Genomic DNA, 27,834 nt, shown 5'->3' with positions numbered 1-27,834 from the left:
AATGTTTAATTTTTTTTTTTTTTTTTTTTAAATAATTTGCTCTATGTATTTATATCACATATGGACAGAAAAGAGTTTGTTTCGCCTTGGTGTTATTATGCAACGGGTTATGCTGGAAGGGGTCACATAAGGTTAAAGCGGAATCCAAACTGCTGCTCGGGTTACATCCGAGAGAAATTGTCCTCCATTTGAACTCGAAACCTGGACTAATTGGTCACAAATGCGATACGTCTGCCGACTCACTCACGAAGGACTCCTGATAAAAAATACGTTGTACTGATCTTTACATACTTGTTAATATAATTGTCAAGAGTCATTTCAGAAGAACAAAAGGATAAATAGTTGCACAAGTGAAACCGTTATACAAAATTACATATGGACAATTTCAAAATACTGCAGAATACAGAAGAATTAATTTAGTCTAAGTTAGCTCACTACGACTTTTATTAATCCCAGTTAAAGAAATACAACGACTTACTTTGTATATCAGTAAGAAAAGTGAATAAAGATACGAATTATTTTTCATTTTGGCTCTGACCCATTTATATATAAGTAGATACCAAAGATACTTCTGATTTCAAGAAATACCTTTCGTGGGGTTTGTATACCCCCTCCCCTTAAAAATACTGCACTTCGATGTATTTTATCAATAGTAAACATTATTAAAACGAAACAATATTGAGAATTTTTCTTTGATTGCAATTGCATAACAGTAATAGCAAACTATAAAAAAATCACAAAAGAAACATTCATAAACTTATATATAAAAAAAGTTGCTTTTGTAGTATAAGCTCTTTGGGGAATTTAGGTCTGAATATAATACGAATAATATACGGGAGTGAAACGTGACACCCCACAAATGTGTGTTCATCAAGATTTTACGAACACTTACACTTTTACGAATATTTTTCGTTTTTTTGGTTTAAACCAGTTTTTTTTTTTTTTTTTTTTTTTAAAGCTGTTTTAAACCACCAACATTTTTTTTTCATAATATGAGCAAATAGTGATTGGGTAGATGAAACATCCGAAGTAAAAAATATGTTAAACACAAGTTTTGCGTTCCTTCATGAACGTGGAAAGAGGGGAGGCTTGTGTATCCGTAGGTACGCTATTGTGTATATAAATATTTGGTTTCAAGTTATCTGCACTCAGCAGGGTTTGCCCAAGTGGGCCCAGCCCGAAAAGACCCACCTGAAAAAGCCCACTTTAAAACCCATCTGGGTTTTTGAGCTTTTTGGTAGTGTATTATCGGTACAACTAAGGTGATCACATTGAAAGTGACTTTTATCAGATTTTGGACTTGCCTTGGGCGAATTAGATGCTTTTATGTTAGAGTATACAACATTCAATGTTAGACCTATATAAAGTTCTGAATGCACTGAATGAATAAAAAAGCTTACCTTAGCTTGAGATAATTATAAGAACAAATTGGTGTATGGAATGTGTTTATAGCCTATTTGAAGTAAAATATGCAATTTTATATTTTAGAAAATACTTTCCGTGAATAGTGTGCTCGGCGACGTCATGGGACGTTATCCCTCGTACATTTAACGAGTTTAAGGCCATAGGTGCCTGTACCACCAGTAAATATGTAAATACATTAGTAAAGCTAATAGTATTATTTCATACATTAGATGGTAACACAAGTATTCTTCAGTAAAATTGGGTTTTCCAACAACAACAGTTTAGTTCAGTCATTAGTTGCTACTCTTCAAATAAGCATTCTGGAGAATCAACACCAGCAACAGCGTAAAAATTCTTGTCAAATTTAAGAAGTTTAACGCTCGGAGTTCCGAAGACTATGTAACGCTACTATTTCAGGTGCTGAATTTAAACTTCGTACTAGTGGAAGTGTCGATGTACAGTACAGTAAAGAAAGTTGGATTTTCGGGGAAAACCCGTCATGAAAAAAGTGCTTGGGAAATTCCTGCAATTGAATGCACAAATCATTGGAAGTGAATATTTCAACAATAAAACTATTTATTTTATGCTGGAAAATATTTAATTTCATTTAAGACTTTATAAAATAGGAATTATTTCTTTGTTAATTATTTTAAACTCACTTTCGAGAAAGAACCGTCTTGTTAGTGCTAGGGAAATTCCCGTAATTTGAACGCGCAAAGTATCGGAAGTGAACTTCAACAATAAAACCATTTATTTTACGATGGAAAATATTTGCCATATACAGTAAGGTATTTTGAGACATTTATTTTATAATACATGAATTATATCTTTGTTTTAATTAATATATTTGGTATTCATACTGTATTTGGCGAACGGTACTGAGGCTCCTGGAATGATTTGATCTACATTTGTTCGTTTGTCTGCCTGTACGACACACATATTACAGGGTACAACTTTCGGTCTTTTGAGTTTAAATTTTCAGGATACAAGCACGAGATACACTAAATTTCCTGCATAGATTTTGGCGGCATACCAACTTAAAATTTCAAAATGGCGGCATTTTTTTTCCACAATAGCAGGTATCCACGCTACAAAGCGCGATTTTCAGTCTTTAAAAAAGAACATTTTCAGTGTAGAAGCACAAGACACTAAATTAGCTGTATATGTATTTTGGCGGCGATCCAACGTAAAATTTCAAAATGGCGGCCATTTTTCAACTAGCGTGTATCCACGCTACAGGGTGTAATTTTCGGACTTTTAATTTAAATTTTTGAGGGTAGAAGCGAGAAACATTCTAAATTTGATGTATAGATTTTCTCGGCGATTTAATATAAAATTTCAAAACGGCGACCATTTTTTCAAAACAGTAGTGAACAGAAAATTGTTGCAAGTTGTGACAATGACCATCTTAAAATATAAATCACATTTTAACACTTTTACCCCAAAGACTGAAATATTTCTATAAAACCCAATTAAACCCGATAAAAACCAATTAAACCAGAAAAAGCCCCATAAAACCCATATGGGTTGGGTCTTTTAAAAAATACCCAGGTTTTTTCAAACCCTGGCACTCAGTATGACAAAGGTAACAGCATAATATATAAGGTATTTCTAATGAAGAACGCTTCTTTTTTAAGTAATACTTTCCAGTTTTCTTTCTGTTTACCAACAGCTAGCACGGAAATGTCCGTTCTTAGTACGGAAAGAATAGGCTTATGACAAATGTTCGAAAGTTATATTTGAACTCAGTTTCCACCCACTTGGGCTGGATATGTGAACTGAAATAAAATAATAAGAACCCAGCTCGATCCAAATCTTAAAAAAAAAAAAAAAAAAAAAAAAAAAAAAAAAAAAAAAAAAAAATCAAATGGCGCAGCCGTTATTATTTACGATAAATTTACCATAGCCCTTCTATCCTTAAGAAACTTACTTCAAATAAAAGCACAGTATCAATGACAAACATTGATATCAACCCAAGTGCTATATGTTCAGAAATCGTTTTAAATTGTTCATCTGTTTTTGGTACATGTAACAACTTATTTTGAATAAAGAGTTATATACTGAGTTCCATTTTCCTAACATAAGAGGGTCGTGGACACTCAATTTTCGGCGTACGTGTTTAACCCTCTTCCCTTCTTACGATATATATTTTAATGAAAATGACACGATAAAACCCTGGACCGAGTCAGGTGCTATTCCACAGTTCAGCTTTTCTTCTCGTGATAATGAAAGAACGGCAATGTTATTTTAATATATTAAGAAAAACATTATAGAAACTGCGCTGTCGCCCAAGAAAAGCAGAATTTTCTAAAAACTCGTATATAAACTCCTTATTAAAACTAAGTGGACCCCTGTTCGAGTGTTTTTGAAAATGTTCGTTTTAACGGGAAGGAGGATTTTCTGTAATTCCTTTCTTCCTATTGAAAGCGATTGCTGTGGTCTGAGTGGAGAGCACCGGCGTCGAGAGTAAAAGAGTAAGTGGCTGTTCTGGGAAGAAGACTGAGTGGCGTAGTGATTAACGCATTGGTACAGTATGCCGGAGATCCCGGGTTCGAGTTCCGGTCCAGTCAAGTCACTTTTTCACTTTTTGTAAGTTGCGATTGCTGCTGTTTATGATCGCATTACGGAGAAACAGTTGAACTGTTTGAAATGAAGTTAGGCTGGGTTTTTTATTATGGTAATTTAACTGAGAGCCCGTCGAAATGGAAGTACAGAAAGTTCAAAGTTTCAGCCAGAAATACAGTATCTCATGGGCCCATCAAGTTAGGGAGATGACAGTATATAAATTCCTCATTAAGTGGTAGAGCGTTCACCTCTGGTGCTTGGGGTCCCGGGTTCGATCCCAGCCCCCGCCAAGTGAACTTTGTGGTGGACAAACACCGTGCTCGTGGGTTTTCTCGGGGTTCTCCCGTTTCCTCCCACTCTCTTCATTCCACCATTTCACTCATCTCTCATAATCACCGTCTCCTTTAGCCTAACCGGCATAACCGTGGGACGTAAAACTTAAAGATTTCATTTCAAATTCCTCATTAGTAATAAGATGTCATGTCTCTTCCCGTTCTCGAAAATTTCCGTTTTAAGAGAAAAAGGAGAATATTTCCTATAATTTCTTTCTTCGTATTTAAATCGATGTGATCACGTTACGGGGAAACGGTTGAGCAGTTTGGAATAAATTTTTGAACATAGTTAGTACCTACCTCAAGCTGGAATTTTATCATGATCAGTGATTCTGAATGTTAATAAAATAATCCATAATTGGATTAGTGCAGTCCAAATGTCAGTTTTTATGTCTGGGAGAAACCACTACCTGTAATACAGCCAATTATTGGTCTGATTCTACGTATACTATGTTACAAACTGTACATGTTCAGAGAACAGGCTGAGATGGCCAGGCAGGCAGGAGACATCGTATTGTTAAGGGTCATGTAAGAGTTCCCCACGGAGAATTCACAATTCTGAATGATTTTCCTTTGCTAGTTTAAATTTGGATTCTGCACATATAACTGCGGCGGAACTGAAGAGTGAATTTGGACCAGGAGTGGTAAATGAACGAACCATACACTGCTGATTTATAAAGTTTCGTGTAGGTGATACAACATAGAAAAGTGATATCCACAGGCACTGACAAACAGATGTTCTGATGAACTCGTGAGTAACAATGAAAATGGATGTTAAAACAAGTATTCGTGCAGTTGCAGACGAATTAGGCATACCCTATACGGCCGTCGTTTGGCGGATCTGTGCAACCAGCAATGTGAAAAGTTGGACTCATGGTTACCACATGAGTTGACACCGGTCAACTGGAGGAAAAGCCGTTTGGGGGTATGCAATCCTCTGAGTGTGCGAAATAACCAGAATGGCTTCCTGTATTGCACTGTCACTTCTGGTTAAAAATGTCTCTGCTTCGAAAATCCTAAACAGTTTTTGGATCATAATCAACACTCACGATGGTTTCCGGAACCACTTGATCTATCTTGCTACTATTCTGATCTATAGTAGCATCTTGTCTTTCTCCGTCGAGGTGAAAGTCGTTGCGAATCGTTAAAATGTTGAACACAGCAAATCTGTCCGCAAGCATCCAGCAATGGTGTCCGGCACACATGGTGTTCCAATGTTTACTTCGATGCACACCATCATAGGCACTTCAGTGCACATCCACATAGGCACTTCAATGCAGGCTCTGATAGGACGGTGGGGCCGCGGTGGCTCTGTGGTAGAGCGTTCACCTCTGGTGCAAGGGGTCGGGGGTTCAAACCCTGCTCCCGCAAAGTGAACTTTGTGGTGGACAAACACCGTGTGCGTGGGTTTTCTCGGGGTTCTCCCGTTTCCTCCCACTTTCTTCATTCCACCATTTCATTTATTTCTCATAATCACCGTCTCCTTTAGCCTAACCGGCATAACCGTAGGACGTAAAACTCAAAGATTTCATTTCATTTTCAGTATCACTATCATCATTTTATTCATTTTATTTTATTTTATTTATTTATTTTTCCATTTTATTTTATATTTTTATTTTATATTTATATATATATATATATATTCTTTGTAAAGTTGGCGTTCCACAGCCAGGATCTGTTATTTCAATCTTTCGCGAGTGCTAAGTGAATCACATTGAAAGAGCAGTGTAATGTAATGGGGGACTGTTATGACAATCGACTCCTTGAACGATGCGTAGTCACTCTTGAGTTTATATATGTGTAACTTAGGGAAAACAATTTTATGAAATGGAGATGTCTGCTGGTAGCAGGTCAAGTACTGAATCCCGTAGCCCGGATGAATACGTGTGTTGTAGTGAGGAAATACAGGGCTTTAGTGTGTATTGTGACGGTTGCTCTGGATGGGTGCATGCACAGTGCTATGATATAACCGATGAGCAGGTAGAAGAATTAAATAAGTGTAGTGAGCCATGGTTTTGTAAGAAGTGTGTGGCCAAACAGCTGACTGTGCGATCGCTTCCAAAGTCACAGGAAAGTGGAAGTGAACGGAACACCACGACACACGACTCGGGAGAGAAACTTTTGCACGATGGTGGAGATAGTACCGGAACTGCAGGTTCAACTGCCCCCGTAGTAGACCTCGCGGAAATGCTAGAACGTTTCAGTCGAACTTTGACTCTAACTTTGGATCAAAAATTTGAAAAGGTTGATTGTGTCATGAACCAAAAATTTGATATGTGTAAAAATAATTTCCAAATTATTCATAAAAAAATCGATATGTTAAAATCGGAAATGATGCAGATTGTAAACGAAAAAGTCGATAATGTAAACAAGGACGTATCGGACCTCCGTAACGAAGTTCGCGATTTGTACACTTCGGTGGGGGAATTTCAAGATACGATGACAACGCGGCTAGACACCGTTGAGGAGAATCTCCGGTTGTCGGTGGAAAAACAAAATCGCAGATGTGATCAGCTCGCTAAAGAGCTATCGCATATCGAGTCGAGCACCCAGAAATCCTATGAAGTACTCGAGGCTAAGATCCAAACTTTGGTGAAGGATCAGGAGCAAAGAAAACCAGTTCGGGTCGGTCGCAAGCGGTCACGTGACTTTGTTGGTTGTGAGGGGGTTGAATCTGACGGAACAGACTCTGACACCCGAGTGGATGTACCAGTCTCTTCGGTTGGGGAGACTCGTACTGTCCCAACGGTGACAGTCTCTGTCAGCCGACCAACGTTCACACTAAGAATGTCTGGCCGTTTGACATAAATTCACATTCTTTGGTCACGAACAATTCCAGTCCCACCTGTGGGGATATCATGAGTGGTTAGGTTGCCTCTAGGGCTTTAAATCCATTACTTGAGTGGTCTCAGGCTTCGGTCTCGACTTCCAATATATGTAGATTAAGTCATGTAGTGTCCAGTACTGCCGCAGACAGGACTCCTTCGTTTGTTGGAATTCCGGAGGGAGTATGTAGTCACACAGTGGTATCGATGCCAGGCAACTTACCTTTTGGACCAAATTATACATCTTATTCAAATCTTGGACAAAATTATTCTAATGCAAAGAGCCCTGTGATTGGCTGCAACTCTCCCCTGAATCCCAGCAGATATGAGGGATGTTCTGGAAATAGATCGTTAAATCTAAGGCTGTCGGAACTAAATCACTTACCGAACTTTGCTGGAGAATATGGTTTGGCCAGATCTTTTCTAGAGAACTTAGAACAGGCGTTCAAGATAATCTCCGCGTCAGAATACGAACGCATGGTTTTGATACCGTGTTGTTTGTCGGCTGGGGCCAAGACTTGGTACCAAACGGTCTGCAAAGACATCAATAGTTACGCTGACTTTGTGCGTCTGTTTAAGGAGCACTATTTCTCGGCCAGGATGGAACGCCTACAGAAGAAATTCATCCAAGGGATGAAATTTGACCGGTCCAAGTACAACCGGCTAACAGACTTTGCCTGGAAGGTCATAGCCGAGTATTATGCTGTGGCACAACATCCAGACGAGACAGAGCTCATTGAGATTGTCCTAGATTGTCTGCCAGCTGGAGATGCTAAGTTGTTGCGAGCCGTGGAGCCCAAGAATATCCAGCATCTAATTGTCAAGATAGCTGAAATAGAAGGCCATCCGGAACCTATGGAACCAGTGACGGATAAGAAATTTAAGCGTCTGCATATTCGGCAGGCCAAGATGGGGAAAAAGACCGAAAAGAACGGAAAGTCACAAGAGACTAAAGATACTTCGTCGCAGACAGAGGAGGATGAAGGAAAGAAGAATGGTGACTCCAAGGGAAATGGAAATGGCAATCGATTCTTGGGAAACCGAGGTCGAAGAAGAAATTTTCAGGCCAGAAGACCCTGGTACAACAACCGAAGGCAAAACTGGGGGAACGGAAACCAGAATGCTCCATATGTTTCCAACCCTAACTACCAATCGGGAGCAATGAACTTTGGATGTCATCGAGGTGCATCCCAACAGTGCGCGCCGAATTCGAACCACGTACTGGGAGCGCAAGCCTATCCGGGATACATGCCGAATTTGCCTCCTGGAGGAGGAGTGACAACTCCCACATCCACTCCTTCCCCAGCGGTGAACATGGCTATGTCCATTGGTTGGCCTTCGCCGTATACGACGTTCATGCCGCCGATGGCGCAGTCATCTGAAGCGAATGGGAATAGTTCGGGAAATGCATGTCGCAGCCCTCATTAGGGGAGACTGTGGACTGCGATATGAATTCCTCGACTCTCCAAAAGGAAGAAAGTTCGATAACAGAACATCAAAATTTTTGTTTGGCATCAACCTGTCCAGAAGTTAATCTCGAACCTCAAAATTCAAAATTAAATGTTTTGGTAACTTCCGGAATTCGGGGATTGTAGAAAGCTACATGTCATTTGGAAGGGTTTTCTATTGTAGCGGGAATCAATCCAAATGGAGTACCTTTCTAAAAGCCGCCCAAGATTTGTGTAACCATTCCTGGTGTGATGCACTTGGATGCACACCGGCAGAGCGTTTCCTATGCTACTCTGCGTCCAAGAGCTTCAAAGAGAATTTCATTTGGCCAAAAGAATCACTCCCCGTCAGTGAAGACAAGAAGCTCGTCATATCTAGTCCAGCAACTGTACCCAAGAAAGAACGAAAACAGCAGAAACATCAGGACACCATTACTGAAGGCTCATTGGTAATGGTTAAAACACATTACGTGTCATCCATACCAAAGAAAGTATTTGCAAAGTTTATGGATACCTATGTGGGACCATACATTGTTTCTTCTATAACTAGAAATTCAGCTAGATTACAAAGTTTAAAAGGAGAAAATATTGGTACTCAGAGTTTCGACAACCTCAAATTATTTCGATGCTCTGAAGAAAAGAGGAGAGAGCTGTTGGGAGGTTGAACCGAACAAAACATGACACAAATTAGAAAAGAAGAAAAAAAAAAAAAAAAAGAAAGAGAGAGAGAATCGTAGGTTAAGTTTAGATTAAGGTAATTTTTGTTTGTTTTGTGTCTCTTTTGTGTGTCCAATTTTTCTTTTTCTTTCATATAGAGTAGTTATAAATTCTTTGTTAGGATTAAGGTCTCTGCAAAATTTTCAAAAACATTTCTTATATTGATTGCATTGCATTAGAGTATTTTGTGACTAAAATGTTAGGTTAGAGAAAGAGAAAAAAAAGGAGCTTAACTTAGAACTTCTAAGTTAGATTTTTTTTTTTCCGAAGCTCCCGGAGGATGTTACCTTATGCATGGTATAATGTAACATGGCACGGAAGCTTTGGGCAACCAGTATATATATATATGAATTTAATATTTATTAATTTTTTTTAAATATATAACTAATCGTTTACTCAATTTTAAGTAGATCGCAAAAATTGCGTTAAGTTCCTTGAAATGATGATTTTAATATATTTAGAGGGAAATATATGGTAAAATATATTTTATTTACATTGAACAATATTCGTATATTTAACTAAAATATAATGTAATTTTAGGAAATAAGGTTGTATCTGGTCGTTTTGAGTCCTTTCCAGTCAATTTTCATGCATATTTCTGGCTTAGGGGATTCTCAAAAGAAATCAAAATTTTTTATCTCAAAATCTTCTCTAAAATTTCACATTTGTAAAGTCAGCCATAGTAGCTTCTTGAAGCATCTCTTTGTTTAACCTAAATTATCTGTGATTGGGTCTTCCGCAATCACAGTTGTGGTTGAGATTTTTCGTCTTTCTTTGATCTTGAGAGATAAACCTATCATCGTATAGTTACGTCACAATGAATCTCCAATTAGGGATCGTCTTCCCATTGTCTTTGTCTTTTACCGGAAGCAGTGTTAAGTGGTGGACGTACAATTATCTTCGTCGATATTAAACGTGGAAAAATAAAAATTTTAAAAGTAACAACACGAAATCGTTGAGACCTTTCATGTCTTTGGACAGTATATGTATGCAGAGTGTGTTTGCTGTGCTCAATGGACGATAGAGTTACGACTGTGTGAGCAAATTTATACGTCAGAGCGTGAGTGGCTGACGTAAGCCATTTTTGTTGGTGAAGCTTAGCTGTCTGGAGTTGAAGCAGAATTCCATTTTTTAGAAGTCACCGTGAAACTACTCAGCCGAGTAGTGGTGTAGGATATTTCTTTGAGAAGCCCAACAAGGACTGACAAGGTAGGAAAGTAAACATCATCCTATTTTCCATGGAGGAGATCGACAAGTAAGTGTGGTAGAAGTAAAATCCAAGTTGTTGTTTTCGGCCGAACAAACCTGCTAAATTTTATCATTGGATTGGTTACGAATTATTCCTTTGGTGTTATGACGCCTGACATAATGTGCTAAACTCTGCATAGTTTTCCTTAAGTTATACAGTATATAAATTTCGAGATGTGACACAAAAATCACTCGTTCAATTGGGGGGGGGGGAAGGGGGGTAGTATTCTTTCTTTGAGTTTCAGTGTGGACGATTGTCATAAACAGTCCATGAAGTGTGTGTACCTTCAAGTACATACATTTCACCCCAAAATATTTATTTTGAATATGTAATCGCAGACATTTTATTATTATTATTATTATTATTATTCCGTACTGCTATATGTTACAGAATTAAATCCATTCTCTGGTTTCGTGCTCACCTTCACTTTAGGTTGGATACGATGAGACAAATGTTTACAAAGTTTCGGCTCACATTAATAACAAGGGTGCTAGTACGACTATTGATAATGGGAGATGTCCATCAGCAGTGAAATATTCGCTCTGTATTTTGAATTCCCTTCACTAAGAAAACAGAAGCTCAAATTTTAAGAACATATTTTAGGATTTTTTTTTTTTTTTTTAACATTAAAATAAAATTTAAAGCTGAATGGTAAGCGTCCAATACGTCCTCAGTAATAGGCTGTGCGTGCTATAGATTACGAATATGTTTGATGAAAGTGATTTTTATATGTCTTAGGTTAAGCTAGTTTAGATAGTTAGGTTAGGGACTTAGGTTAAGTATACTTTTCTTTCCATGTGAATTTATTAAGTGGATGTATTATCTCAGTGGAAATGTTTTGTTGTGAAAATAAAAGTGGATAGGCCTGAGCTTATGCAAAGAGAGGTCACCCTACTGGTATAAATCACTTGCACAACTTTGATTAAAGAGAAAATACGAAGGAATAAAGTATATAGCACACAGCCCTGATGAGTAGTATATGTGTAGAATAAGGCTTATGTGACTATTGTAGTAAATATTCTAATACACAAATTGTTTTACGACCGATGAAACTAAATACATGTAGAAATTCTCACGAGATGTGAAGAGAAAATGTAATTCGATTTCATTTGTAGATAAACTTACCCATTCAGCTATGAAAAGTTTCCATTCGCATTTCTAACCTTTGCGACTTTTGTTTTCTTATTCGTTTGGCTTGTTTCTTGTCTTACAGAAAACTAGTGTAAATAAAAATATACGAGTCGAAACACAATCTTTTCTTATCCAGTGCAAAGCTAATTATTTAGAACCATGTAGTAAATTAACTTCAGTGGCATTGTTAGTACTTAGAATGTCGAGTTTTGAAAGCAGTACGTGAACAGTGTAACGAAAGTAAATTATAGCGTCTTGAAAACGTACAGAATTGATTTCACTTTAGTGTGACCGGGGCTGGAATCACAGACCTGCCAGGAAATTTCACTTCGTTAATAAGATCAACAAAATTCATTTTTTGGCATTCAGTTTTTTTTTTTCGAAATTCCATCCCGTTGCGCGATTTAGATTCAATTTGAGATTTTTTTTTTTTATCTGGGTTAGTAAATACAAACATTCAGATTTTCGAAGCACTCACCGTCAGTTTCACTCTTGGGTCAGTGTCTTGATTTGTCGGATTGTGGTTTGCAACCTATCTCGCGATGGGATGCAGACGATGAACTGCGGATCGGGATACTGGACTGCGAGTGAGAATGAAGGAGGCTTAGAAATCTTCACATTTTGGGTCAATTTGAGTTCTATTTTCCGGAGATGATTGGTGTAGTGGATGGGTCAGTGAGTGTTGACAGCTTACCCGTCTGGGCCCGGGGGGTTCGCGGTCATCAATCAGTGACACATTCACGCAACCACAGTCTTAAGGAAAGTGAACATCATACAGAAACACATCATCAGTATCATTATCATCATTTTATTCATTTTATTTTATTTTATTTTATTTATTTTTCCATTTTATTTTGTTTATATATATATATATATATATATATATTTGTAAAATCAGAAAGAGTTCGAGTCTTTTCTTTGTGAACTCCCTGACTTTTTTAGATCAGGGGCCGAACTATCACTTAACTCAGCATGATGTGCTTATTCCGTAAAAAATAAGAAAACTCGTTTTAGATTCTGTTCAAAAATTTTGTGGCCATTGATCAAAAAAAAAAAAAAAAAAAAAAAAAATCCAATATATTTCATTCAATAAAAAATTTTCTTGTACGCCTTATATCTGGAGAACTACATATAGCGTAGCCAACCCAAACTATCACTTAAATTCACTAAGGATGATTCCATCCCGGGACCAGGTACCTGGGAAAAAGCTATATATCGTCTGAAAGCTCTTGCCAAGAGAAGTACGAAACCGTTTTCAAATGACTGGCAAAACCGCAACCTAATCCAATAAGGGGCCAATTTGTTCGTGTTTGTGATCCTATGCATTGCATATTAGACAGAAGTAAAAATGAATATTACGATGCATCACGAGTAAGCGCCTGAGCCCATCATGTTCCGTTTTGGCTCATTGCTAGAACGAAACTCGCGCAAGAGTTTGATAATATTGCTTTGTACCCAAACACACCCATTCGATCAGTGTTACCAAACCAATTGCAAATACCATGTGGCAGATGGTTTCTGTACCACTGGACGTATATCCATTAAAGGTGGCATAAACATCATTCGTCACTGGAAAAAATATACTGTGGACGTATTCCTCCTCCAAGGAGCCCAGTTTGTCAGTGTTACCAACCAACTGTAAAAATTGAACAGTAACATCACACGACATTATAGCAAAAATACGTCGAGTGTGACCATTTTTTCCAACCATTCTAGGTTGTCAATGTTGCGAACCAAATGTAAATATCACAATGTTGCAAAGAGGATGTGTGCCATTGAACGAATATAGAACAAATGTGACAAAAGCAGCATTGGGCAATGGAAAACATAGTGTGAGTTTGCCCATGCACTCCAATTTGGCAGTGTTGCCAACCATTCTAAAATACATTTTCTCAAAAGGTTGCTTGATCATTGCATGCAGAGAGACAAAACTTGGCAAAAACACCATTTGACAACAGCAAACATTCTGTGGTTGTTACCATTCCCCAAGCAGCCTAGTCGATCAGTATTGCTAACATTTTCAAAATGAAAGTTCTTCAAATAGTAGTATACTAGCTTCGTGTAATTTTTATATTGTCTAATGGTATGAATGGTATTTCACGTGATGTTTCTGCCAATCTTGGTGCATAAACGTCTCATCGTACTAAACCTGCTTTACATCTTCTCATTTATATAGTTGGTTATCAACACTGACAAACTGGGGTCCTTGGAGGAGGAATACGTCCACAGTATATTTTTTTCTAGCGACGAATGGTGTTTATGCCACGTTTCATGGATATACATCCAGTGGTACAGAAACCATCTGCCCATTGTATTTACAATTGGTTGGTAACACTGATCAAGTGGGTACGTCTGGGTGCAAAGCGATATTATCAAACTCTTGCCCAAGTTACGTTCTAGCAATGAGCCAAAAGGGAACATGATGGTCTTAAGTGCTTACGCCTGATGCATCGTAACATTCATTTTTACTTCTGTCGAATATGCAATACATAGGGTCACAAACACCAACAAACTGGCCCCTTATAAGGTCAGGTTGCGGGTTTGCCCATGATTTGAAAATGGTTTCGTACTTCTCTTGGCAAGAGCTTTCAGATGATATATAGCTTTTTCCCAGGTACTTGGTCCCGGAATGGAATCATCCCTAGTCAGTATGATATGCTTATTTCGTAAAAAGTACGAAAACTCGATTTATTGTCCGTTGAAAAATTCTGTAGCTCCTGATCCAAAAACTAATTATCGGCCAAGATCGCAATCTTATGATGCCTTTTTTTTATCATTCCTAAAATTCTTGTTACCTTTTAATATGTTGTATAATATGGATAACATAATAAATTTATGTTTTATTGTGATAATAATTAGGATCTATTGCAGTAACTGAAAAAAAAAAGTCGGTACAAGAAAATAGAGGTTAGGGAATTGGCATGGGCAGCTGTAATGTTCGTTCCCCATAACTTTCGTTATGTTAAACTTTCAAATATTTCCGTTTGAGGGAAAAAAATTCACAATTTGCATTCTCACAGTTGCATATACATTTACACATTATTTTGAAAAGTTTCTCATTTTATTGAATTCGAAGAAATATTGAGATATTCCATTAAAGTTTTATTTATTTTTTTTACTAAATTTTTAGGAGTGCCTCTTATTTTCTTCGAAATTAATAGAAGCAATTATTGACATTATTTTAAGAATTCTTAAGTTACAGGTGCTCATTGGGGAGAAGGGTGACCATTTTATATTTATATATATATATATATATATATATATATATATAGATAGATAAGAAATTTAACGTTAGTGTGAAATATTATTTGAAGATGTCTTATAAAGTTTCTTCACTAGCTCAAATAGCAAATCTTTGATTAGCTTACACTGGTTTGCTTGTCTACTTTATAAGCCTTAAGTATGGCTCTGTTTACTGTATAGTGTTGCAAACGGAAAGTTGCTGATCTTTTGCAGCACACAGGTTGAGAATCACTAGCCCAAGTTCTTTATTAGCTTTTACAGGCATTCATCATCAATACCTATTATCTTATTAAATGTCGCGGGTCAGGGAAAATGGTTGGTCTTGCACCTGGAAAAGTCAGGGAAAATGTTAAAAGTAATTTTGTAAGAACTCTGTATTCTTTCGAAGTGCTCGTGTTGCATGCTTTTAAACCTTATTAAATTTATGTGCTTAAAGAAAAAAAATCTTTCTCTCCCTAGCCAAACTTGTGGTTGTGATCACACTCTTTGCTTTGTATGCTTTCCCAGTGATTTTTTTTAATATGCTGTAATTAAAAAGCTTAAGGACAGTTTACCATCGACTAGTTTGAAAATGATAACCTTTTCTATTTCATTGATTGTATAACTTCCTTTTGTAGTAAGATTGCAAGCAGCCCTGTAGAGTGAGTAGTGTCTATTTATGATTCACTCTTTCCCCTCCTCTGCTTACTTGAGTTTGAAGTTGCAACGAGGTGGTGGGAGGAGCAAGCATATAAAAGCTGTTACCACAGTATTATACTTCTAAGTAGATTCATAGACTAAAGGAAGAAATTAACATAGGTTTCATATTAATAAGAACTGAAACAATATAATAATTAACATGGGTTACTTTCTTATTATATTGTTTCAGTTCTTATTAATATGAAAATCTTTCAAGTATCCTACTATTGTAAGAAATGACAAAAAGGAAAGAATGGGATTCGATCTGATATCAAAATGCTATGTGAGTTCATAGTCTTTCACTCTACTTATTCACCCATGGGGACTAAGTTGTATGAATTTCGTACTTTATACCATACATTCATATTTTCTAACCATAGCGCGTCGCTTTGAGCCTCAAATGAAGGGCTTTTTTTTTTTTTGTTTCTATTTGCGAACGAAATGTTGATCATGTTGATCTATATTTGCGAACGATATATTGGGGGGCGCGGTGGCTCAGTGTTGGAGCGTTCACCTCCGGTGCTTGGGATCCCTGGTTCGATCCCAGCTCGCGCCGTGTGGACTTTGTGGTGGAGAAACACCGTGCTCGTAGGTTTTCTCGGGGTTCTCCCATTTCCTCTCACTTTCTTCATTCAATCATTTCATTCATTTGCTATTATCACCGTCTTCTTTAGCCTACCCGGCATAACCATGGGACGTAAAACTCAAAGATTTAATTTCATTTTTTTTTTTTTTTTTAACTTTAATGGAAATGTTGAATTTCTCTTCGCTACTACGAAAATCGTTTGAAACTATGATTGCCTGGTAGAGCTTAATTGTATTTTTAGTTTATAATTGTATTTTTTTTTTAAACGTTTGCACACAATTAATGTTTTCTGTTATCTCCACTTAATAATCACTTAACTTTAACCAAGTGGAGGAAAAATATAATAAATGCGAAAAATCGTGAACCACAGTATACACGCAAGATTTAATGAACATGAGTGTACGTATACTCATGTCCAAAATGATTGTCGCATATCTATAACTGTTTTCTTATAAGAATATAATTTTATAATTTTACAGGTTACTTTCAATACCGATACTATATGTATAATCGGGAAATGTATATTTGGGGTAAATTTCATAGGAAAAGAACTATAAATAAGAAAATTAGAATGAGTAAAACAAAATGTTCCTAAATGGACAAGAAAGTTTTATTGTTCTTATTTACTGCTATTTGACATGAAATTTGCCATATACATGTTTTTGCCGATTATACACATACTAACATTGTAAGAAATACGAGGCAAATTAGTTATCAAATTATATTCCTACAGCAACGTATTTATAGACATGCAACAATAATTTTGGACATGAGTGTACATCGACCCTTTTTCAGTGAGTGTCTCACTGATTTTTCCTTTCATGTATGACAACTTTTATCATGTGACTAGTCGTCTCAGACTAAAGTTTCATAGAAGTTTTTTTAAATTTCTTTCTTTGTGCTGAAATTTTTAGTAGATAAGTGGTCTGTAATTTCATAATAAATTGTTTTGTATTTGTTTTTATATTCATTATTCTACTTGGTTAGGAAAAACATATTATGTATGTATTATCGTTGTCATATTTTCTTGGTCTTGATTTTCTACTATGTGAAAGTCTGTGTGGCTAATTACAAATCAGGGGAAATGATAAACAAAAGTATTCTGGAAAACCTGAAAAAGTCACGGAATTCTTTTCCGCAATTTTTGTATGCACCCTGGTTATAATACTAACTGGCTCATCCTAACACAAAGCATTGTTCTGACACTGTTCTACTATACGAGAATACTACAGGTTGTATGAGAAGTAGGAAGGAAAAATAGCGTTTGTTTTCATTCCTTTTGCAGTTTACTTTTCTAAAAATTTAATTCCACTTTTTAATTATAATTAAAAATAGTTCTAGATAATTTTTGAATTCGTTTGAAGGATGAAAGTAGTATGGAATGTAAATGATCGTATACATATGTCCGACGAGGGTAACATCGCCTGATAAGACAAAGGTATCATATGAACAAACGAGTACGTGTAGTATAATAAGACGGACTGAATATGGTGGAAGAATCACTCAAATTGCCATAGTAAAGTTGTGACTAACATTTTAGAATATGTGTAACAGACAGACAAGCACATTATCGTCATACAATAATATTCAAATCAGCACTGGAAAAAATTCGTCGTCCAATTTAAAGTCATTGAAATCAGGAATATCAACAAGAAATCAGTAATTTTGTTTATATTTTTGTAAATAATTAAGTAATTTACATATCCTTACGGTTTGCTTTAGAATAACTATAAAGTATATGTGATGTTTCAAAATAATTGTTGTTAGTATTTATTGCGATACAATGCTTGGGAAGATTTTGATAAGAAAAGGCATTTATCTTTTGTCATCTGGAAAACAAGTCAGTCGTATACGATCGTTTTAATTAGTATATAATTGTGCATTCAATTTTCAATGTTCTACTGCGACAGGAATAATTTTAATGAATCATTGGAAATACACTCAATATTATATTTTTTTATTACTGTATAATCTCTGTACGGCAGTAAGATTCTTATATTCATTTAACCGAATATTACATCACGCGATCATACTGCATCCGTTATTAAAAAAGTGTTTAAATACTGTAAATACTTTTATGAGTGTACAGTCTTTTAAAGAAAGTGAGAGGCCATACTTTTCTGAATATTACTCAACGATTTTGTAAATTAAATTTTATATTCATGCTGTATAGGAGAAATACACACCGTGTGGTTCAGTGCCTTTACACCGTCATACTTTAAGAAAGAAGACTTTTATGTTGTTGTTGTTGTTTCCTTGTCGCTTGGCGGTGATCCAGGGCGTTTCCTGTAAACAAGAAATTATATATATATGTATATATATAAAGCATGAAGGGGAAACTTCCGCTTGGAGTTGAGATCTTGACAAATTGAAGAAAAAATATACATGTATTTGTAAGCAAACACTTGTGTACTGTGCTGTAATTGGATAATTATGTCACATGACATAAGATTAAAAGTTGATTGGATTGCTTTGCGTTTTGCATTGGTGCCAACAGATTGTAGAAAGAGACGCGTAGTTGTATTGTTCCGAAATATTTTTTATAACTGTGAATTTACAATTGTTTCGTATATAAATATATATGATACAGTGTGCAGTTAAAAGTGATCTGAATTTTGAACTAATTATAATGTAAAAGATCATCGTGATTTAATAGTTATGGCGAGATGTAAAACGTCAGCACATCATATACATATTTATCTTGTCCGCCATTAGCTTTTTTGTTAGACTATTATTTGCGCTTTCTGTGTTCATGAAATAAACCGTAAGTATATAGTGAAGGAGTAATATTTCATGTTTAGTGAGTTCCTATTATTTTAAATGTATATAATGAATATATATTCATTACCTTTTATGCATGTTTGCTTTCCGAATCACACGAGGCAAAGCTACCAACAGTTCTGTCGCCGGTATCATCTCAACTTTTAGTTTATCTATTACATGTGTAATTTTTTATTGTGTCTATTTGTATATTTGATTGTTGGATTTACTGCCATCTGCGAAATGTAACCTGGCTCCCATTCTCTGGGGACAATAGCGCAGGTTGGAGGTTGTATACATTTTATTGGGATCGAACCTAGAATATCGTCAAAATTTGGATTAGTTGATACTGATACCATAGATCACAATTTGTTTCGAGAGTGAGGCCTTATTTATTTATTTTAACACTTTCGCTTTTGATTTTATGTCGTTATGTAAATTTAAGTTTCCTGGGGCCTGTGTCTCAAAACCACTTATCTAATACTTCACAAGCTACAAGTCTGAATTTCACAAGTTCTTGAAATTTCAGTTTCGGAAAAATTTTAAAAGAACTTGTGAATAGGACATATTTCACATTAGTCACGTATCAAATCTACAAGTTGGTTGATATACGTAGAAAACATGATAGTATATGAAATGCTGTCTGTCTGGCTATTTTCTATAGTGTTAGTTAATTTATACGAAATTAATGGTAACAAAATGGAAATTCAGTATGTTGAATGTGATAAGGGAATCAAAATATATTTAGTTTGATAGTAATTTGTCAAAATACAAAAATACAAATTTGACAAAAAAATAAATGAACAGACTAAAATATTGTAGGCGTACCAGCTGCATGATCTCGTTGGAGCACACAAAGATTATTCATATGTTCGGGACATGTATTAGCCGAAATAACGTAAAACCGGATTGATACTATTATTTTGCACACGCTATATACAGTAATTTATTATAGTATTCAACTAAGGACTAATGTGTAATATTTCAACTAATTTGCTTAGATTGAATTTCAGTTACTTTGCAGGTCAGCGGGAAAAAGTAGTCCAAATGCAAAGTAAATATAAAAAAATTAAAATAATAAATTGAACGCTCCTTTTTTTGAGGAGGGGGGTATTTAATTTTTCCTTACAATCAACTGAACTTTTTCCTTCATTGACAGTGTTGCATAAATCAATGGCTTTTATTTGTACAATTGCTTAGCCACAGTTTACACTCGGTTTCGGACTTTTTTCAATTATTTCAACAGAACACTGATCTATTTTTACTTGTGAAGTTACACAAACGCACGATACAAGTCTCCAAACTCTTGTGGATATTTACTAGTAAATTACAAATGTTTCGTGAAACAAAATCACTGATGAAGGAAGTGAGTTACTCTTGCAACACTAGTCGACAGATCTGTGGCTAGTATTTTACTCTTGTATATGTTCGAGAAAAACATACACAATATATTTACACTAGTATCACAAGTGTATGTACAAGTATTACTAGTCTAATAACTTAGGGAAATAATCTCCTTTCAGTTTAGTGCTTTTCTAGACTATAAGTATTAGGTAGTTTACAAAAGTAGACATACGGAATTTTGGCAAATAAATCTTTAAATATTCAATATGGGAATGAGTACAACATTTATTCGCATTTTTGGGTAGAATTGCTTCAAACAATTGCTTTTTCACTTTCTTGCAAAATAGTTCTTATGATATAATGTGTAAAAAGATATTTATTAGTGATATTGTTAGTTAAACTGCATCAAAGTTGGACCAAGTAAATTTTTACTTACATGAAAAATGTACGGAAAACGACAATAAGGAAGATATTCACGAACGCTTTATTGGTGATTTCTGTTTTGATTGTACACTGCAGTTGGAAATAGTCTTCCAGCCTACAGGAGAACACCCAGCTATTTATACGGTACTTGTGAAATTACACGAACACGGACAAATCTTATATATATATATATATATATATATATATATATATATATATATATATATATATATATATATATATATACTAGTAAATTATATGCTAACTGCTCTATACAAGTGTTTTGTAAAACAAAATCGCTGATAAAGGAAGTCACTTACCCTTGTAACACTAGTATTTTACTCTTGTGTAGATTCAAGAAAAACACACTCGTATATTTACACTAGTATCACAAGTGTATGAACAAGTATTACTAGCCTAATAACTTTTGAAAAATATAGCCGTGGCAATTTAGTGCTTTTCTTAGAGTATTAGGTACTTAAAGAAGTAGACACGTAAAAAAAAAAAAGATCGACTCCTTACAACCGACTACCACTCACAGAAGGTAACAGGAAGACCCATGTATTTAATACTGAAAGATCTCCAATATATGTATTTTTTTTTTTTAAACTTTAAGAGGCGTGCTAATTCGGAAAGTTCGATGTATTTCCCCTATTTCTAAGTATGTTTCATATCAGAACGGAACTTTTCATTGTTATATAATACCCAGTTTCTTGCAGGCACTGTTGTAGTGTCCATACCGAACACTATTTCAAAAAGAATTTTGATCTTTGAATACCCGAGATGTCAGAAACATAAATACAAAGCATTGTACTTGTATAAGGACCGTGCTCTCATTAAATTTTTATAATCATATTAGCAAATGACCCCGCGTTTGCTGTGGGCAGTATATTGTGTTTTTCCTTCTGCACCTTTTATGTAAAAGTCGTCTCAAATCGAAGTCTCGCACAAAACTTGAACGCTTCATAGGGCCTCATATTTATTGACCTTTTCTCTTTGTGGATGGGAATCAGTATTACAGCTGAAGGTAATAGACAACTTTTAGAACTTCTGGTTTTAGAATATTAATAAAAATGGAAATTATATGTTTCCTTGAGACTTTAAACCTATTCCAAAAACAGTTCGTTGCTATCTACCGTTTTTGTCTTATGGCAATCAAAGTTGAAACCGGAAACAATTGATTTTTACCATTCCCACTTCGAGTAGAATATTAGTGGAGGAGATGGAACTCGTTTATTAAGTATTCTGCCTTTTGGCAGGTCCTGGGACTAGTTTTTTTTTCAAATTTTCGATTTAAGCCTGGAAACGTTTTCCGATAGAGGAAGCTGAAGATCGGAAAACGTGGAACTCATTTGTGGGACGCTAAATTAATAAAAACAAAAAAATAATTTTTCGCGATCTCTCTTAGCGTTCTTCCCAATCAATCAATGCACATCAATATTGAATATTTTTTGAGACGTCGAATCTATCTATCTATCTATCTATCTATCTATCGATCTATCTATATATAAAAACTTGTCACTGTCAATTAGTTTTTATCTTACGGCGATAAACGTTGAAGTGGAAGTACGAGTAAATATTACCGTTTCCAGTTTTAGTAGACTAATACGCGTAGAGATGGTGCCTTTTCTTGAGACTCTGAATTGATTCAGAAAAACAAGCTGTGACCGACTATTATCGTTTTCGTTGTATAGTGATCAATATTGATACCGGAAATGGTTGATTTCTCCTTTTCTAATTTAAGTAGAATGTTAGCAAAAGAAACGAAACCTATTCCCGGGATGCTGAGTCCATTCCAAAACAACGCCTTTTGATTTCCCTTTCGTTTTGCTGTATTGAGATAAATATTGAAACCGGAAGTAATAGTATATTTCTATCACTTTCAGTAGACTATAAGGGTGGAGATATTTCTGGAAACGCTGAATCGATTCCAGTAAACTGGTTGTCGCTATTACCGTTTTTGTTCTGTGGCGATCAACGTTGAATCCGGAAACTTAATCTCCGGCACTTCCTGTTTGAATATAAGGTAAACATATGAGATGGAGCCATTACTGGGGCTTCAATCAATTCCAAAATATCGTTTCTCGATATCTCTTACCGCTTTTGCTCCGATACTTATCGACAGACTGAGGGACAGACATAACTGTTCAAATATGGAAGTCTAAAAAGTTATGTTTACGGCTTTTCGTTATATATGCAACGATTCATTGTAGATTATAACGTGTTTCTCTAAGTGTAATGTAGAGGAAAAGATCAATTTTTCAGGTAGTGTTAAACATAAAATGTTAATATGTTCTTTAGAATAATATCTGATATACTGTTTCGTTAATCTAAAAGCTAGAGCAATTTCGTTAATTCTGAAAAATATTTCCCTTGTACAATATACTGTACTTGAAACTAGACGTTAAACTATAAATTAAGATATGGGTTGTAATGTCTGTTGATGTAATGATGAAAATATTTTATAGTTCAGATACTCTGTTTATCTTGCTGACCTATCTGTTGTAACATTGTGCTTACTTGTGGTTTTGTGTAATGTTTGGTGTGTGTCTTCAAATTTAATGTTTTGAGAATAAGGGGAGGGAAAAGCAAAGCACCAGAACACAAGGAGAGTACTGAAGTTGCAGTGTTGGCAGTAGCAATTACGGTTTCTCAGTAGATGTATTTAAAAGGTAGATGATTCTTTAATTTCTCCCAGTGTAGTGTGTAAATTTCAACCTTCCAGCGTAAACAGTTCGGCCAAGGTGTTGATCAGTCAGTCAATCAGTGATACTACTATTATATATAGAGATTACACCCCAGCGAAAGTACCTTTAAATTAAAGTAATTACATACTAGAAAGCTTCCACACGCAGTGTTTATTATTATTATTATTATTATTATTATTATTATTATTATTATTATTATTATTAATATTAATATTATACATTTATCTAGTATCACACGAATTGCTTGATTTATCGGAGGATGACTTTTATGATTAGGTAGCAGGGATTCTGTAATTATTGATCGGACTATTTTATGATCTACAGGCATCTCTCCCAACATAATGTGTCGGTTGATACGAGTAGAATTCAATTTTGGGTTAACGATGACATTCTAGTGAACGGATATTGAATGACCAGTCGAATCCCACTCAAAAATATGTCGATTTTCTTTGAGTCATTGGATAATTTTTAAAGTACTGGGATAGTGTTTTTAATTATTTTCTGAATGCTACCATTGTCTGAATGCTGTGTTAGCTATTACGAGTGTTTTGACTGTGAGTCAATATCAGAGTATCAAGGAGGAAAAACACTAGAAAGAAGAAAACAGACCCATGGAAAATCACTGTAGAGAAGTCAGAGAGAGAAATAGCTGAAAGAATACTGCGGATGAAAGAATTTAGCTGATGAGCTCTTATGACTTATGTGAAGTAATAAAGAACAAGGAACTGAGGTAGCGAGATACGTGATTAAGCTGGGATTTGGGGCTATAAAGCAAGTGAAATCAGTATATTATAGAAACAGTGTGCATTCACGTTATCTACATTTTTTTTTCTGTAAGTCACTTATTGCTAAAGAAAACCAACAGTTCTTAATGTTAGATGAAAGTTTTCCATATTTCAAGACAACTCTGAATTTCCACGGTTATCAAACTGGATTTTGTCGGATCTAGTCAGGCGCTTGTCATAAACCATAATTGTAGATTCTGTATGATCCAAGGCCCGCGCCACCTAAGGTCCCCATTACGTTGGCATAAAAATTCTAATTTCTTTGAGATTTTCTTGGTGTATTCTTTTTTCTTCAGAGGCATTGATCCGGCTTTTACTGTTTCTTCAAGTGCTATAACATCGATCTCGTTTTAGCAGACCACTTTTGTTTCTTCTCACCTGCACATTGAATTTTCTCGCTGGAAAAATTGGAACCGTTCCTGTTGCATCTTGAATTGGCAGTAGAGTAACCTGTCTTCTTGCTGAAAGATCATTCAAGAAGTCAGTGGCAGTACTTCGCGGTCAGTACACAATAGGTGTTTTCCACTTCATTAAAAGGTAAATATTTATCGAGGCCCAGATAAAGATTCTAATCGTCTATACGGGCCGCGGTGGCTCACTGATAGAGTGTTCACCTCTGGAGCATTCGATCACAGCTCTCGCCAGGTGAGCTTTGTGGTGGACATACACCATGTGTATGGGTTTTCTAGCGGTTCTTCCGTTTCCTCCCACTTTCTTCATTCCACCATTTCATTCATTTCTCATCACCATCGTCCTCTTTAGCTTACCCAGCATAACCGTGAGATGTAAAATTTAAAGATTTCCTGATCGTGTATGTCATGCAGTTGTCCATTATACTCATGTCAATGTTAACTAGGTCCAACTTAAAGAACTTAAGAGAAACAATAAGTTCAGGATAATAAATTCTAAAGAACTTAAGGTAAACAATAAGTTCAGGATAATAAATTCTGAAGTAATAATGAGAAGCAATATGAGTATTTTAGATTTTAATTTTACAAGGATTTTAACATGGCAAGAAACAAATCCTTGAAGATATTTAGTTGGAAAATTATTTTCACTTTCGTTCCTTATAATTATAAATTATTAATAATTTAAACAGTTCTATGCTTAAATCGGAACGAAGCTTTGTATGAAATGTATATTATGTAGCAGCATCATTTGATTCTTACGATTATATCCTGTATTAATGTAAATAATTGAAAGGCTACTATCTACATTTAAAGTTAATTTATGTAAATAACAAACAGAAAATTATTACCAAAACTATTTAGATAAAAGTAGATGGAAAAGTTAACTATTTTCACTTACTGGTGTGGATCATTTATGTCGTCTGTTAAAATAAACAAATTTTAATGGGATATCTTTACCCTGCACGTAAATAATAAAACAGGTGAATGAAACTCCGACAACATTATTGAATCATCGTAAGAGCGTAGAAAATAGTTTTTAAAAAGAAAAAGAAAGGACCATTGACATAGTTAAATACTGGTAGTCTAGAAATTAATAGGTTACGGTTGTCAACAACTAAGTCCAAAACTCAACCAACAAATTCAGTTTATCGATTGGAGTATGTTTTTAATATGACGCATGCACGTATTAGGTGAACTTGCCGGTTAATTTCAGAGCCAAAACATACATACGTCCGCGAAAAACTGAATCTATGTTTCCTGCCCATTAAAAGCGACAACGTTTCTTTTAGCGACAAGGAAGCGGCCAGTTTGTTCGGAATAGTATCTGACAGTGTATTTATGTTCGATTCTTAGCAAACTTACTTCAGTGTGGTGTTGTTCACTAACATGCAATAAGTGCCCAGATATTTAGGAATATATTCCTTATGGATTTATTATCTGTATATAAGCGAAAAATACTTATAAATTTGTAACATCGATTTCGATTAACTGTTTTATGAGATATATGTCTGTTACTCGTAGGTATCAAGTGAAAAAGATAGTTTTAATTATTTCATAAGAATAAAGTTTACGTATATATTATTATATTTTTGTCATGCAATATTGATTTCTGTAATTATTTATTTCAGGTGTGATATTGTTGAGAAACAAACAAACGATGGATTACCTGCTGGAAATGTTTCGGTAAGAGCTTTATGTTTATAATTTGTTAATGTGCAACAGCAAAGACTCAGTAGTTACTGCAATATTTAGAATAATTTAACATTGCAAATGAAATGGCATGACTGAAATGGACTTTTAGTTTAGGTTCAAATTTCGTGAGTTCATATTCATCCGCTCTTGCTATGTTATTTATTTTTCATCGTACCTGCAACCGTTTTTACAATATTACTTTTTATTTACTTTATTTATGAACATAATTCCAGATACATGTGAACGCAAGTTTGCACTGGAATATCTAACAAATCTGAGAGATGATAACGTAAGATACTACTAATAATAAGTAACAAGAAGAAAGGTTGACAATAGCTGACTAGAGTTTATCAATTAAAATGACGTCGTAGTGCAAGAGTTATATGCAGTTTCAGAATTAAATAAATCTACAGGTGTATGTGATATTTCATTGTATAACTTAGGAAGCCTATAGAATAGAGAGCGTTGATCTATTGACAATGAAAGATGTATTACGAGTTTGTTTGAATGCAATTCGGAAATATAATTCTGAGAGCAGCGTTTCGGTATGGAGCTGGTCATGTGCGAGTTTGTACAAGTATTTGAGATCACTGATTTTATGAGGAGTGTATTTTAAACTGTATTTTAAAACTACAGTGATTGTGAAATGTTTCGAAAACATATTCGTACATATATTTAATGTATATAAACTGTATGATTGCACAAAATTGAGAACAGACTGTTTTCGTGTAATGTTGTACACAGATTTTAAGTGTATTGCAACAGCTATATGTTCAGACACGCACAATTTTTTTCACGTATAGTGTCAGTTTATGTCAATGTATTTAGAAATTAACTGGGAAAGAACTTTCGGTGAGCCTAGAAGAGCGTGAGAGGATAATTTAATATAAAACAGGGAAGTGAACATTTGAATTGAAGTGGCACATTATAAGATCAATTGGTGAGTTGTTTCTGCGGTGTTGGGACTTCTGTTTTTTTTAAGCTATAGAAGTAGTATTAGTGAATCTACAGCATAATTCTTTGGTTGTGTTTCTCCAAAGTTACACAACCTTGAAAATAAGTTATTGTTAACTGACTTGTGTTTCATCTTGATCAAACTTAGTATCAAGTGGCATGGCTCTTTATTTCCATTTGGATTTAGGCCAGTAATTTTACTGATCATGCCAAGTTCAGATCTTGTATTGTAGAAAGTTCTTCTATTAGTTGAGAGACTGATAAGAAGAGCACTGCTGTATTTGGAAGGTTTATTGGGTTCCAAGAGGTTATTCACAGTCTTTCCTTACCAGAATATTATGCTTGATGGCGGCTTAACTCGTTTACCTTGTGTAGGCCTACCTTAAACGGCATCTGGAGCGTCACTATTCATCTCAGCAACCTCAGAAACTATTGACGTAACATTATGATCTATCGTTCCTGATATTTATCCTTCTCTTCTTATGCATACATTTTGAGTCTGCATCAGTCCGCTCGTAGTCAAAAATTTCAAAAAGAAGTGTAAAGAAGTGAGTGAAATAAATTAAGAAAGAGCAAAACC

The 27,834-nt window shown here is 35.3% G+C and overlaps 1 protein-coding gene across 4 annotated transcripts in view; it reads left to right on the top strand.

Moving 5' to 3' along the window:
• The window catches only part of LOC145671263 (uncharacterized), a 179,561-nt gene that overhangs the window by 16,074 nt on the left and 135,653 nt on the right, over nucleotides 1–27,834 (top strand). For all 4 annotated transcript variants that reach the window (XM_081740189.1, XM_081740188.1, XM_081740190.1 and 1 more), the window contains one exon: nucleotides 26,237–26,291. In XM_081740189.1, the coding sequence (XP_081596315.1) occupies nucleotides 26,266–26,291 (26 nt within the window). In that variant the 5' untranslated portion in view covers nucleotides 26,237–26,265. The remainder of the gene's footprint in view (nucleotides 1–26,236; nucleotides 26,292–27,834) is intronic.

This window comes from Thermobia domestica, chromosome 15 (assembly GCF_964235325.1).
Source record: "Thermobia domestica chromosome 15, izTheDome1.hap1.1, whole genome shotgun sequence".
NCBI classification, from domain to species: domain Eukaryota; kingdom Metazoa; phylum Arthropoda; class Insecta; order Zygentoma; family Lepismatidae; genus Thermobia; species Thermobia domestica.
This window is presented reverse-complemented; position numbering and strand designations above follow the sequence as displayed.